The sequence below is a fragment of the Oncorhynchus mykiss genome, chromosome 10 (assembly GCF_013265735.2).
Source record: "Oncorhynchus mykiss isolate Arlee chromosome 10, USDA_OmykA_1.1, whole genome shotgun sequence".
Classification (NCBI taxonomy): Eukaryota; Metazoa; Chordata; class Actinopteri; order Salmoniformes; family Salmonidae; genus Oncorhynchus; species Oncorhynchus mykiss.
In genome coordinates, this window is record NC_048574.1 from 53758621 (window position 1) to 53774543 (window position 15923).

The window sequence follows — 15923 nt, forward strand, 5'->3', positions numbered from 1 at the left end:
CCAAGAGACAGAACGTAAAACCTGCGGATCTTACGATAACGTAGCCTATTTTCCCAGTGCACACTAGCAAATCACTGTTGCCAACTCCTCGGTAAGGAAAGTAGCCATTGGCTGTCCTAAAAGTCGCTATAAGTAGCTGGATGACGCCATCACCTCATTTGCATAATTGACAATGTGCATGTAATTGTGATGGACACTGTAGGAGAAAGGAATAACGTGGGAGAGACAAAAAGTGAGTAAAAAACACCCTAAATATGTTTAGAACTACAAATGAACTTTCTTCTGTCAATTCTTGTGTTTTTTTATGACCGGCAAAAGTGACCCAAAAGAGACACTGGCGGAGTTACTTCGTTTTTTATTTTATTTTTTTAGTTTAGTTAGTTAGTTTAGTTCTTAATTTGGTTTGGTTTTTAACCTTATGATCCACTCAGGAGCCTACAACAAGTCACAGTAAAACATTAACATTTTTAACCATAATATTTTGTACATTTTTTGTATACAATCTACATCAACAATCTAAAAATGGAACAAAAAGAGACATTAGAAAAAACACAATGGCAATGTGAGAAAATTATGGTAACTAGTCTGGCCCTAATTCAGGATCATTTTAATTTTCATGTAAACCAGGGTGGCATTAGCCAGCGGCGGCTTCCCGCATGCGTGATTCATTTGCAGTGTGGAAGAGGAGGGATGAACATCTCCTGCTCTGACTGCTGCGCGAGGACTGGGCCACATGTGAGTGCTTTGGGACCCACCGCAGCACCCGCTGCTCGTTGAGAAGAGTAAGAACGATACGTGCTTTCACGTCCGAGTCTCCAAAAGTCTCCAATAACACCAGAAAAAGTCGCTAAATTTGTCGCTAGTCGCTTTTTTGAAAATGTGTCGCTAGAGGGGCCTGAATACTCGCTAAATATAGCGACTAGTCGCTAAATTGGCAACACTGTAAATAGAAAGACACCAAATATACTGAGAACTTCCGCTATTCAACTGTGCTGAAACATATGAGTCTGACCGTGTAACAACTGTTATGGCGCAATGATACAGAGGATGGCAGCAGTGAGCGACATACTGTTTTACCGAAGATGTTTTATAACTAAACCAAGATAGACCATCGCCCCTCGTTTCCAATGGGGAACAAATTACCAATAGTGGGCAGATTCAAGCACGAGCTAGCGAGATCCTATTGGCGTGTTCTAATATAATCTGCAGATTTCCGTTCGGGAACGCCTATTCTGTGAAGTGCGCGTGTGCAAGAACTCAATTCGCTTTTGCGCACCTTCTAAACAACGCGATTTTTAAAAACGTTTGCAAAGGGCAAAGTCTACAATAATTAGTCCACTATGTTCATAACAGATTATAGTTTTGTGAACAGAAAACTGTATTGAGATCACATGTTTCGTCGATAAGAACATTTGCAGAATGTCTGCCAAAATCCATCTCCTCCCACTGCCCAAAGCAGATGCTTCACATTTATTATCCAGTGAAACATCTGTCTCATTGTCCTAGTCTGTGGTTTTACCCTCTGCCCGAACACAACCAGCGAGCTAAAACAAACTGCTTCCGGGTTACCCGAATTTGCTTCCTCGCGCGGAACACTAGCTTGCCGGTTGTAAAGGAAACTAGCTAAATATACGCTGTTATTTTAAATCTGTGTTTATTCATCATGTCTAAAAGACACCGTTTAGATTTAGGCGACGACTACTCCAATAAAAAGCGATCTGATGGGTAAGCTTCTCGTTTCATGCAGCTACTGTCTTTCGGGTAGCAAGTTGTTGCTAGCGAACGGCTAGATTGTTTTGTTTAGCTAGGTACCAACCGGCAAATATTGCGTCTTACTAGTTATCATTTATAAATTGGATACTTTGTAGAGATGATACACGATTAGCTACATATCCGCGAGTTTCCTGTGTTATTCAGCCTGTGACGCTCGTGTAGTCATGTTGACAAGGCACGTGTTGATGTTCTGCGGCCTAGCGCTAACGTTACACAGAGTAAACTGGCTAGCCATAATGTTAACTCAATTCCACGATGTCTTTACATCAAAGGAGTTGGGTGGACTGGAGCTCCGACGTCACATACAATGGAGTTTTTATTTTAAAAACTACGGCACTCAAAAAATAGCCCGCAATTATGCGACACATTGTCGTTTTCTGTGACATCGGAGCTCCAGTCCGCCCACGCCTTCGCTCAATTCTGTTTATGTACCGGAGCTGGGTGGCAGGTAACCGAAAGGTTGCCTGTTCTAATCCCTGAGCTGACAAGGTGAACAATCTGCCGTTCTGCCTTTGAGCAAGGCAGTTAATCACCCACAAACAGGTGCCCAATGTGGCAGCCCCATGCACTTCTCTGATTCAGAGGGGTTGAGTTTTGGTTGGGCCTTGTGGGCAATTGACGATAAATGTAATCCTTTAATCATGGAGTTGGGGTTTATTTGGCAATTAATTGGCCAAGCTATTTCCCAAGTTCAGGAACTAGCCTCTCAGCTGAAAGATAGCCAAATAACAAACACTTGCGTATTGTAATATTGCATCCAATTAGCATTAGCACATAATCTGATTTAATCTACATACAATAGTATTTTGGGGACCAGGTGAAAAACTTGCATATTTGGATTCCATGAATGGGTCATATGTAAAAATGTCCTGCTGTAGAATGGTCAATGAATAATACAAATACACTGATTATTGAGTAATAATTATTTTTGACATAACCCCAAATATAAGAATATATAACTGTTTTTGTCATTTAGTTTTTATTAACACACTGTGCACATTTTGTAAATGTCCCACTACATTAAAGTGCACTCTATTTCAAGTAATATACTATCGTGGGTTGACTTATGTATATTATTCTATTTTTCAGGAAAGACCGAGATCGCGACAGGGACCGTGACGAGCGCTCTAAAGACAGGGAGAGGGACAGGGACCGCGACAGAGATCGGGACCGGGACCGAGATAGGGAAGTGAAGCCCTCTGTCGTGCCCCCCAACACCATGATGGCCGTTGGAGGCATGCTTCCTCTCAAGCAGACAGCCATGCAGCAGCAGATCAACCCGTTCACAAACCTGCCCCACACACCACGCTACTATGAGATCTTGAAGAAGAGGCTGCAGCTGCCTGTGTGGGAGTACAAGGAGCGCTTCAATGACATCCTGGCACGCCACCAGAGCTTTGTGCTTGTCGGAGAGACGGGCTCCGGGAAAACCACACAGGTGCAGTTCTGTTCAATAGTCCTTAAACAGGGATTGACATTAAGGTCTAAACGGCTCTTCCCATTGGGCAAGTCAGGAGTACTTTTTTTGGGTTGGCCCGAAAGATTATGATCACTTATTTTCACCTACCCACGGGAGGAACCAGAAAGACCAAACTACTAGATTTCTTTGCATTTTGGTTATCTGTAAATAAACTCTCCCCTGCCCAATGGGGCAACTTGCCTGACTGCTCAGGTCACTTGCCCCGGGAAATAGGGAAACCCTTAATGTTAATCTCTGGCTTAAATTCTTCTGTTTCTCTACTTTGCAGAGGTGCTTCGTTTGCATTTTTGCATTGGTGAATCTTCACTCTTGTAACAGAAGAAGCAGTTTGGATTGACTTTTAGTTTGATCTCCCGTTCCCTCTGTGTTTGTGTTTCTGATGGAATCAGATGGGTGATATTGCTTACTGTATACTTTTCACCCCCCTCCCCACACATGCCATTGAAGGCCAAGTGGTTACATCACTGTGTTGTTTACACCTACTCTGTTCCCGCAGATTTGTAAACACAGAAGAGGTAGTGTTTAAGGGCCATTTGTAATTTGGCATTCCAGTCAATTCTCTCCCTCACCTCCAAACCAATGCACTTTGAAATATGTTTGTTTCAAGTAGACACATCCATAACATGCACTCCCTTTTCCCTCCTCAGATCCCCCAATGGTGTGTGGACATGGTGAAGGGCTTGGGTGGCCCCAAGAAGGCGGTGGCCTGTACCCAGCCCAGAAGGGTGGCAGCCATGAGCGTGGCCCAAAGGGTGGCCGACGAGATGGATGTCATGCTGGGCCAGGAGGTGGGCTACTCCATACGATTTGAGGACTGCAGCTCCGCCAAGACCATACTGAAGTAAGCAACTTCTTGTCTGGATAGTAGAGGCTACATCAGGGTTATTCAATTCCAGGCCTAAACACTTCTGGTTTTCATTCTTGCATACTACCAGGATCGTTAATTATTAGGGCACGCACGTAGCAAAGCGCTGCAAAATGTTATGCAACGGAATTAGAAAATGAGCATTTGTTATTGGATAAGTTCAGATGGTACCTCTATTTCACTCAGTTTTTAAGAGTTTTCTTCTGTTTTGTGCCTACTAAACACAACATAGGTCAAACCAAAAAAACAGCATTTTGGCCCTTCAGTACTGTAATTTGAATACCCCCAGAATACAGAATTTGCGGTCATAGCCAGTTAATTCAATTTGATACACAGCTTCAGTCAAAATACGTTGGACGTGCTTTAATAATGAATAAGAATTAAGTTATTTTAGGCAACTGTGGTCAACAAGTATTTGGTATAGTGTTGCAGCTGCACACTAAAAGAGAGCAAAGGTTGTTTATATTTATTCATTTTGAAGAGGCGTAAAATCAATGAACACACATTTTGGTGTTCAAGCCATCACTCGGTCAGCATCTGCTATGTTTTAAACCGTGTGTCCTTTCCCCTTTAAGGTATATGACAGACGGTATGTTGCTTCGGGAAGCCATGAACGATCCCTTGCTGGAGCGGTATGGCGTGATCATCCTGGATGAGGCCCACGAGAGAACGCTGGCCACGGACATCCTAATGGGAGTATTGAAGGAGGTGGTCCGACAGAGGTCAGACCTCAAGGTACAGCTTCCGCGTCCAGGGGGGAATCTCAAGTCTTTCCTCGATTCCTCATGTCCTTGATCTGGATATTCTCCTTTGTGTTTTGAGAAAGAGGCGAGGAATCAAGGAAAGACAAATGAGGGTTGGTATCTCTTTTTTCTTTTTTTTTTGCATTTGGTCCATTCTGGAGATAAATTTGATTCATTAGTTTAATGTAAATTAGCTTGTTTTTGGGTGAAGTTAAAATGGCATTGACCATAACTGAATGAGTCGCATGAAGAAAGAAAATCACATATGAATTGTAAATTTTGTTTTACCGTTGAAATTATTTTAAAGTCCCAAAACAACTCCTGGCTTAGCCCATTCCCCATGCCTCTACAAAAGGCAAAAAGAGCCACTGAACACCCCAATTGGCACGTGTTTTTTTGTTGCTTATTAGAAAAATTTAATTTCTGTCTTGGTGTGTTTCCTGACAGGTTCTGCGTTTGGTTAGTTTGTCGCCCATGAGACACTAGACACGGAAGCCTATTTCACTTCCGCAAACTCCCCAGAATGACTCTAAGATACTGTAACTCAAGAAATATGTTAATTAAGACATTTTTGCAGAGATGTTTTAGCGGCGCAATTTTACGTGTAAGTTGTTTGTGCAGTATTTGGACAAATGGACATTGTCAAATCAAAACCCAACCTTAATTTATCCGTTGTGACGCACTGATTATCCAAACTGTTTTAGACAACACAAGAATAACTGTTTCTGACTCATATCGATGCCACATAGGCCATTTTCAAAGGGATTTCTTTGCTTTTTAAATGCAGTCGCTCTTTAGGGGTTATGTTTTTGGATTGCTTTTGACTTACCTTAGTCCCAATGTAATTTAGCCTAGTTATTTGCTCGCCCATTCTAGATCCCTATTCAAACGTAGATGTTTCCCTCTTTGGCTCCCATAGTCAGGCTTTCACTATTGTACACTAAAAGTGGCATTGCAACAATCCTTAACAACCACAAAGCATTAGCAGGAATATGTTCTTTGCCCACAGGTGATTGTGATGAGTGCCACATTAGACGCCGGGAAGTTCCAAGTGTACTTTGACAGCTGTCCGCTGCTGACCATTCCCGGACGCACACACCCCGTGGAGATCTTCTACACCCCTGAGCCGGAGCGGGACTACCTGGAAGCCGCCATCCGCACGGTCGTTCAGATCCACATGTGTGAGGAAGAGGAGGGGGACTGTCTGCTGTTCCTCACCGGACAAGAGGTATACTTCCACCCCTTCTCAAATGCAGTCAAGATGGTTAAATTCATTGTTGAAGAGTGATACTGTCAACACCAAGGTTGTCGCCTGAATATAAGTTGAATTGTTGGGGAGGTTTAACTTTCAGGATACTTGTCTACTGCTCAACGTAAATATTGCCTGACTCTGAACTGTCTATCAGGAAATTGACGAGGCCTGTAAACGGATCAAACGGGAGATCGACGACTTGGGACCTGAAGTCGGAGACATCAAAGTCATTCCACTATATTCCACACTGCCTCCCCAGCAGCAACAAAGAATCTTTGAGGCCGCACCCCCCAGGAAGCCCAGCGGTGCGATAGGAAGAAAGGTAGACCCGCAGAACACTGCAAAAACAGGGTTGTGTTCAGTAGGAAGAAAACATTTTGGAACTGAGAAGAAATGGGAAGGTACTTCCTGAACTTGTACAATCAGATTTTAATTTTCCATTTCAAAATGTTTTGCTATGGGGTGCCCTACTGTATATACAACCCAGATTTCATACATTGGTGCTTGTTTATCACCAAATATTTCCAATGTCTTATGATGTAAGTATGTATAGAAAGTCCTTGAATTGTCTGCTAGTGCTAACCCCCAATGCCTGTTCCCTAGGTTGTGGTTTCGACAAACATTGCTGAGACATCCCTTACCATCGACGGAGTGGTGTTTGTGATCGATCCCGGTTTTGCCAAGCAAAAGGTAGGCTGCTACTCCTCTCCCTCTAATGTTTTACTTTACCTTGTCTCGTCATTTCAAACCCAGAGGGAATACCTGGCACTAGAACTACGAACTTGTACTTTTTTCAATAACAGGGACACTTGAACTGTCTGTGGTCCACAATCTGAGCACAATGCAGATAGAAAAGTAATAGTAGTTCATTAACCAGGTTTCCATCCAACCAGTTCAAGCGGATTAATTACCTGACGCATAAAACAACTCATGACAGGCCTCATAGAAACAGAATGTTATCAGTAAAGTTTTGCAATTTCGACAAATCAAAAATACGAAAGACAAGATAGGATCTTTGTGTTGTTGTCTGTGAAGTAGATTGTGCGACAATTGTGGTAGAAATGCTTTTATGTGCAAATATTGATATAAAAACCATCATACTTTTGGCCATGAAGTGTATATGGACACCCCTTTTAAATTAATGGATTCATCTATTTCAGCCACACCCGTGTATAAAATCGAGCACACAGTCCCATAGACAAACATTGGCAGTAGAATGGCCCATACTGAAGAGCTCACTGTCTTTCAACGTGGCACCGTAATAAGATGCCACCTTTCCAACAAGTCAGTCCCGCTAGAGCTGCCCCGGTCAACTGTAAGTGCTGTTATTTATTATGAAGTGGAAAAGTCTAGGAACAATGGCTCAGCCTCTAAGTTTTAGGCCACACACACTGCCGAGGGCTGTAGTGTGTAAAAATGGTCTGTTCTTGGTTGCAACACTTACTACGGAGTTCCAAACTGCCGCTGGAAGCAATGTCAACATAAGAACTGTTTGTCGTGAGCTTCATTAAGTGGGTTTCCATGGCCGAGCAGCCGCACACAAGCCTAAAATAACCATGCGCAATGCCAAGCGTTGGCTGGAGTGGTGTAAAGCTCGCCGCCATTGGACTCTGTAGCAGTGGAAACGAGTTCTCTGTAGTGATGAATCATGAAATTGCGGTCCGACGGACAAATCTTGGTTTGGCCGATGCCAGGAGAATGCTACCTGCCCGACTGCATAGTGCCAACTGTAGAGTTTGGTGGAGGAGGAATAATGGTCTGGGGCTATTTTTAATGGTTCGGGCTAGGCCCCTTATTTCCAGTGAAGGGAAATATTAACGCTACAGCATGCAATGACATTCTAGACGATTCTGTTCTTCCATCTTTGTGGCAACAGTTTGGTGAAGGCCCTTTCCTGTTTCCACATAATGCCCCGTGTACAAAGCGAGCTACATACAGAAATGGTTTGTCGATCGAGGGAGGGAGAACTTGACTGGCCTGCACAGAGCCCTGAACTCAACCCCATTGGACACCTTTGGGATGAATTGGAACGCCGACTTAATCGCGGGCCTAATCGCCCAACATCAGTGCCCGACCTCACTAATGCTCTTGTGGCTGAATGGAAGCAAGTCCCCACAGCAATGTTCCAACATCTAGTGGAAAGCCTTCCCAGAAGAGTGGAAGCTGTTATAGCAGCAAAGGGGGGGACCAACTCCATATCAATGCCCATGATTTTGGAATGAGATTGTGCCAATGTAGTTTCTAAGTGAACTTAGTCATGTGATATGTTTTGTTGTACAACACCACGACTCGAAAAAGCATGCAGAGTTTATAGGCAGATGGAATAAGTTACGATGAACTTTATAGCGTATGTCTTTACTTGGTGGTGCACTGTGATGAGCTTCATGCACATTTCCACTAAATATCGAGGGTAGGCGATCATTTGAATGATGCTGGTGACATGATGACCGGTTTGCTTGGCTGCCAATTATCAATTAAAAATGATCTGGCTTTTATCATATAACCTACCCTGTCCACTTTATCAGCAAACTGTCTGTAGAGCATGCGCCAAAAACATATTGGGCAAGTTTGCTATATTATTGCAACAGTTTTTGGGTCAAAATCATCGGTGGAGTTGAAAATGCAATGGACACCCATTTAACTTAGATTATTTAATTCGGTACATGGGGAATTTAACCGCAAAATCATTTTTAATGTTCACTACGTCATTACACACAGCCATTTATCCTCAACAAGTCAGTTTGGCAGAAACGCCCCTCTGGTGGGAAAATGTGCTTAACCTAGCGACAGTACATTTTTTGAGAACATTTGTTCCCTTTATTACCTGTTTTTTTTTACCTGGGATTTGAACCAGAAACCCTCCCATTACTCATTCACCTCGCTGCCGTTGTAGACTAACACTTGTGTAATGGGTTCCCCTTCGCCCCATATCCAAATCCCTCCAACTGTACCTACAGATGAACAAGTGATTATCTTCAATCATTTGTGTATTCATTGATTTTCACCTGTACATCTGTGGTACAGTTTAAGTAATGAATGTATGATTTAGGACAGCACTTCTAGAGATAATCTATGACATTCACTGTGGACTTAACTGTTAAGTTCATGTTTTAAGTATCCCTATATTTCTGTTATTACGGCGCTATCACTCTGTTAGTACGCCTGTGCAGTAGTCTCACTGGAGATGGACCTGACTTGAGTGTGATTGGCACCTACCGGTATGTACTGTAGTCATACGGTGAAGTAAACATTGTTAAACTGGAACCTGGTCGTGGTGTCATCTTGAGTTAACATTAACCAACGTGGAATCAGCATCCAGCGTTTTTTTTTTGTTGTGTTTTTTAATAAAATACAGACTTGAGTGAGAATGTTGTCTATACCTGTAACCCACAGGTGTACAATCCTCGTATCAGGGTGGAGTCTCTCCTGGTAACGGCGATCAGCAAAGCCTCGGCGCAGCAGAGGGCGGGCCGTGCCGGCAGGACACGGCCAGGGAAGACTTTCCGCCTCTACACTGAGAAAGCCTACAAGACCGAGATGCAGGTGAACTGTCCTGGGTTGTAGAAATGTTGGGGCAAAGTATACGGTCAAATGAAATATTGAATAAATTGTTATCTTATGGATAATGTTGAGGACAATTAATTTAAGGAAATGTTTATAGTCTAACTTATCTCATGTGGTGCTGGGCATTTTAGAGAAGCCTGTTTCGGCCAGTACGTTCAGCTCTTGTTAAACACATGATTTGGCAGAATTAGCCGACCTTGTTACACAACGGATTATATAATACAGTAGAATGGCTTCATGTTCTACTGATCTGACTATTTTCCTTTCCACACTACAGGACAACACGTATCCTGAGATTCTCCGGTCCAACTTGGGTTCTGTCGTGTTGCAGTTGAAGAAGCTGGGTATCGATGACCTGGTGCACTTTGACTTCATGGACCCACCAGGTGAGGAGCCAAGGTTTTGCTGCAATACTTGCCTTTTGGAAGTGCTACTTTAGTTTGAAACTGTTTCATTTGAAACTGACTGGCAGCCCTTTTTCTTGATATACCTCTTGACCAACCATTTTATCATAAAATATAATTTGTTGATTGATCCTTTGACAGACAGAAAAGTAAAAATGACAAAGAGATCAAACATGTTCTATGCTGTACTGATCACTTGCTCTTCTTGCTTCCTCCCTTGCGCTCTCAAGCCCCGGAGACCCTGATGCGGGCGCTGGAGCTGCTCAACTACCTGGCGGCGCTCAACGACGACGGCGACCTGACAGAGCTGGGCTCCATGATGGCAGAGTTCCCGTTGGACCCACAGCTGGCCAAGATGGTGATCGCCAGCTGCGAGTTCAACTGCTCCAACGAGATCCTCTCCATCACCGCCATGCTGTCAGGTAATGGCCCAGGGCCGGGATGGCTGGCATCCAAAGTCGCCCAGTGCCCACCCTTGGCACCAGTTGGCACCCTCTCAACCCTGTGGGTTCCAATTTAATGCAAGATGGAGATCTCTAAATTGATCGTCTCCTCAGTGCTTTGTTAATGCTATTTGTTAATTCCTGGTAGAGTTCATTAATATTTTGGAAAAGTAAGGAGGTGGCCCACAGTTAAGGGGGTTTGCAGATCTAGTTAGCAAAGATGCTAGAAAGTATTAGATTTATATGGAGGGATCAAGTTAACAATATTTGGTAAGTATTCCTCAAATCAAAATGTGAGAACAAAAAGCCAATTGTGGGAAACTTCCGCTGTAGAGGGCTCCGTGGAAAAATACACTTTTTTTGGTCTACACAAAGTATTTGGATTGCTTACTGGTTAGATACTTGATTGATAATGACAATTAGTAATTTAAGGTGATGGTTGATGGAAAAGTAAACTGAAAGCCAATTGTATTCTGTATCAAATTGAAAAGTTGACCATGTTTCTTCCAGCTGCTTGAAATATGGGAGTGTTTATCCTCAGTGCAATTGGGCAGGGCAGGCATCTCAATATAGTGCTCTCAGATAGGTCTAAAACATTGCCTCTGCATTTGTTTAGTGGTTTGTCTATGGCTGTTTTAATGGTGTCTCTTGATGTATTATTGGCCCAAATGCAGTACAAGATACCATGGCAAACAATGTTTTTTTTATCGTCAAGATGTTGTAATGGTCTTACTCGTCAAATGTATTTCTCATCAAGACCTGATCTTTATTTTTGTTTTAAGTGAGGTTTTACACATTTTAAAGGATTATTTGTTATCTGCATGTGGGTGGTTGATTTAGGTTATATTTAAGCTTTCTTGGCCAGTTTTGGTTTTACTACCGGGGGGGTGGGGGGAACCATTTGCGTTCAATATGGCAAGATAGAGTTCTGATTATATCATATAGAATGTTCAGTGTTTGGACTATTCACAATATTTCAAATTGGCATTCCCCTCGTGTTTTACTCGTACACATTTGTGATTCGGTTGTGGTCAATTCAATATCAACTCAGGAGATTCATAGAAATTCCAGTTCAGTACAAAGGCCATACATTTTTTGTTTCCTGAAATTCATGTTGAAGTTGGTCTGCGACTGTAAAATGACTACCTTGAATGTCAAATATTAATTTAAACATGTATGAGTAAAGCAAAATTAGACTTACCAGCGGAACATGAAAGTAATGATCGGTGGTGTTGCAAAAACTCCCAATTTGGACATATTGATCTTCTTTCATACAAAGCCGTATGTCAGTAGTGACATCGTATAAGGACATCTATTTCCCTTTTATAACGTCAAGGCCATTGACTTGAATGTGAAATGGACTTGGATTCTCTTGAATGTTATACATATATACACTGTTCTCAAGTTCAATGCTCTCTTTTAACGCTCTGCAGGTGTGTGAAACCTCTTTGTTTTGCAGATGTGGTTAGGTGTTGACTCCCTTGACAAGCTAGTAGCCAGTCATCATGCAGTCGGAAGAGCCCCCCCTCATAAACACACCACTTGGTCCTGCCCTGCCCACCTATGCTCTCTGTCAAGTTTTCTAGCTACAATAGGCCTTGTTCCTCTGTTCTGTGAATGCTTGACTCATCCCTATGGGCGTCTGTGTTGGGGCCCATACCAACCTTGTCTAGTCCCGCAGTGTTTCGTCCGCCCCACCGAGGCTAAGAAGGCGGCGGACGAGTCCAAGATGCGGTTCGCCCACATCGACGGAGACCACCTGACGCTCCTCAACGTCTACCACGCCTTCAAACAAAGTAAACATGGCCACCACAAACATCTTATTTTGATAGGTTAAAATGAATTAAAGGGACAGATTAGACTCCAAAATCAACGTTAATCAGATGTTTTCAGACCTCAAAAGTGAGTCCACATCCTATGCCATCAGTTGTGTAGACCAACCTTTAATTAATGACAGACTAAAGATAAGCATCACAAATCTGGAATTAACATGGGATATTTGGATCTATAAATTGATAGACTGATACATGGGCCGTGTCCGAAATCTTACTAAAACAACATACTGTGTACTTAGTTGTACTGCATACTATTTAGAATGTATTGTTTAGTAAAAAACAAATGCAGTAAGCAACAAATGTCCTGAGAATGTACCATCTGATGCGTATTTGCGTTGATTCCCGCAATTCGTTCATTTGGGTACAGCGTGTCCCCTTATCTCATCAGCTGATATTCAGCTGTTGTCAAACACAGTGAGTGAGTCTGGAAAGATGATTCTCTTCCTCAAAAGTGTGTAGCAAATTCTACTAGAAGAGAAGCCGAAATGAGTATAACAAACATCCTGCATTTAAAGCATACTTTAATTTTTTTACGTTTACTATAAAACTTTATTTTCGCATACCTAATATGCTTACTATGTAGAATGCAAGTATGGGTAATCGGACTTGGCCATGGACTTATCTCAACAGAAGATTAACCTTTGAAGACTGATTTTTAAGTGTAATGTCCCTTTAAGTAACTTACTTTGAAACATGATGCTTATTTGACTTGCCGTTGCCTATAGGTTGATCTTTGTTGTCGTTTCTCAGACCACGAGTCTACACAGTGGTGCTACGACAACTTTGTGAACTACCGTTCGCTGATGTCGGCCGACAACGTGCGCTCGCAGCTGTCCCGGATCATGGACCGCTTCAACCTGCCCCGGCGCAGCACCGAATTCACCAGCAGGGACTACTACATCAACATCCGCCGAGCGCTAGTCACAGGCTTTTTCATGCAGGTCAGTCGGTGCACAGCAGGGCAAGTTCCATTTCAATTAACTCCGAATTGAAATGGAATTAAAGTGAACAAATACGATTTATCTCGCATTGTGTGCATTTTCTTAAATGTTTTCTTGTTTGCTTAGGTGGCTCATTTGGAGCGCACGGGCCATTATCTCACAGTCAAGGACAACCAGGTGGTCCAGCTACACCCCTCTACCGTCCTGGACCACAAGCCAGAGTGGGTGCTCTACAATGAGTTTGTCCTCACAACCAAGAACTACATTCGCACCTGCTCGGATATCAAACCGGAATGGTATGTTTGTGGTCATGAAGTATGACTCGGAAATGTCCACACAAATAAAACGATTAGCGAATACACTGTCAATAACAAGGGTTTTTGATAAGCGTCAACATTTCAAAACTAATTGATCTCTTATGACTTATTAGTCATTTACAGGTAATGCTTTTATTGGATATTTTGATTATATTCTACGACTTTGCTTTAATTGATCTCGTCTCCCCAGGCTGGTGAAGGTTGCTCCTCAGTACTACGAAATGGGCAACTTCCCACAGTGTGAAGCCAAGAGGCAGTTGGAGCGAATCGTTGCCAAACTCCAGACCAAGGAGTATTCCCAGTACTGATTAACAGCGACTGGAGAGAGGAAGACATCCTTGAAAGAGCTTGGCACAATTCATACTTTAAAAGTTGTATCCTATCTTCAATCTTAATGTTTCTCTCGATTCAAGATATGATTTTTATAACTTTTGTTTGTGGTTTTTCTGTCCATTCAATAGCAACGTGTATAACTGTAAGCATTTATGAAATTGATCTCAATGGTGAATATTAGGCTATTCTGATTAGAGATTTTCGAAAAGGAATTCAATTAACATGTTAAGCATGAGAATTCATGTGGATATTGTTATGTTCCTCTAGGAAATTGTGAACCCTGAGAAAGTGTACTTGCCTAGGTTGTCCTTGTTTCTTCAATAAAGGAGCTTCGACTTGAATAAAACCATGAATAATAGCTCATGGTCTTTGATTGTCTACTGGTACGGGAATTACTACTAAAAAACATGTTATGGGTCTAATCCTAGAAGTACATATAGAATCCCTATTCGTTTAGTGACCTCTGTGGGTCAAGTAGGCCCATGAAGATTTGTCATAACTTTGATCATGTGTTTATACCACATTAAAAGGTAATACAACTACTTTTGTTTTCATCTGATTGTCAAAAATATCACTTCAAAACGCTCTCCTGTTGACTACCGGGGCGGCATATTTCACCTCTCGCTAAATTCCAGCATCCAAACGGTGCACCTGCAATTTGATGAATGGAAAGCGACATCTGTTAAACTAAGACGTGTAAATAACGTTCAGCGATTGACATTAGGCACACTACACTTATAGCCTGAATTAATGCATCCAGTGCTGTTTGTGCGCTTCTCTGTCTGGGCCACATATCTCCACCTTGATAACATTTTAGTGTTCTTGTCGAACCACGATGCAATTTGGAGAGTATACTGCACATGTTGAAGTCAATTTGCTCATGTTCATGCAGCTGACATGCGGTAATGTTAAATAATGGTGCAATTGCCAACAGTGCTAGGCTTGTGTTTAACTGGTATGGCGTACCCCCAGAATTTATTTTGTCAGGACACCGAACCATACCATCTTACTTTCACCCCTGAGTATACCTTACATTTGCATTGCTGAACTTATCAATGACCTTTGAGTCCCAAGCTCATACATTGATTAAAATGGAAAACAATTGATAAAAAATGTCATGACAACGATGTTCCAGCTTCGGCATGTTTACTTAGTTTAGTCTGCATGTTATACATAACTATGGATGCACACAAGGGACATTGTACTACATCTTTTCTCTTATGAACAAGAAGTCAACATTCCTAACATTGAAAAATAACTTCAATGCAATTTGAGAACAAGTATTCTTTAACAATGCAACTTCACATCCAGAAACTGTATGAAAGCATGAAATTACAGTCTGAACTCTTGTATAGTCTCTCTTTTTGCTGGGTATAGGTCCCCCCAACAGTATATTCTATTCACATAATATAGTATTTTTGGGGGAGCTTGTGGCTCTGAGGATTCTCTCTCCACCCCCCTCTTTGTGTGTTGTCTGTGGCTGGATCTGGAAGTGCTCTGAGGTCTTGTTCCTCCTCTGAGCCTGTGTCCACCACATTGAAGCGTGGTGCATCTGCATTCCGCTGTACTGTTGCTGGTGTCTTTGAGGTTGTAATCCACACACGTTGACCTTCTCACAGCCCGGTGTCTGATTAAAGTCTACAGTTTGTGTTTGTTTCAGCTGTTTGTCCCTCAGGGAATGCCTTCCTGTTAGGCCATTGGGGATTGAGCTGAGCTGGCGAGACAGGCAATGGGGAACGCAGCCTCTTGCCCATAAGGAGCTCGACAGGCAACGGCCCATGATGCAGTGGTGTGACCCTGTTAGCTAACAGCCCTGTACGGATCCTTGTTCTTTTTCAACAGTCCCTTGACTGTTTTCACAGCCCACTCAGACTCACAGTTGCTTTGTGCGTGGTATTGGTTATTGGTCACGTGTGAAGTCCTGTTGTGCTGAAAAAGCAGAAAAGGAGCTTGTGGAGACCTGGGAAGCATTA

General features: G+C 42.5%; 1 protein-coding gene across 3 annotated transcripts; it reads left to right on the top strand.

The window, feature by feature from the left end:
* The first annotated feature begins 213 nt into the window (after positions 1–213).
* Positions 214–14492, top strand: LOC110534280 (pre-mRNA-splicing factor ATP-dependent RNA helicase DHX15). Of its 3 annotated transcripts, XM_036933375.1 has the most exons (15): positions 214–232; positions 628–735; positions 2863–3211; positions 3901–4094; positions 4694–4853; positions 5871–6089; positions 6268–6435; positions 6717–6803; positions 9507–9656; positions 9955–10063; positions 10312–10503; positions 12198–12320; positions 13110–13300; positions 13427–13596; positions 13808–14492. In XM_036933375.1, coding segments are annotated over exons 2-15 (2232 nt in total). In that variant the 5' UTR covers positions 214–232; positions 628–733; the 3' UTR covers positions 13926–14492. The 3 variants fall into 3 exon arrangements, with proteins under 3 accessions (XP_036789270.1, XP_036789271.1, XP_021474719.2); XM_036933376.1 differs by lacking the exon at positions 214–232 and having other exon boundaries at positions 649–782; XM_021619044.2 differs by lacking the exons at positions 214–232; positions 628–735 and adding an exon at positions 1520–1725.
* The last annotated feature ends 1431 nt before the right edge of the window (positions 14493–15923 follow it).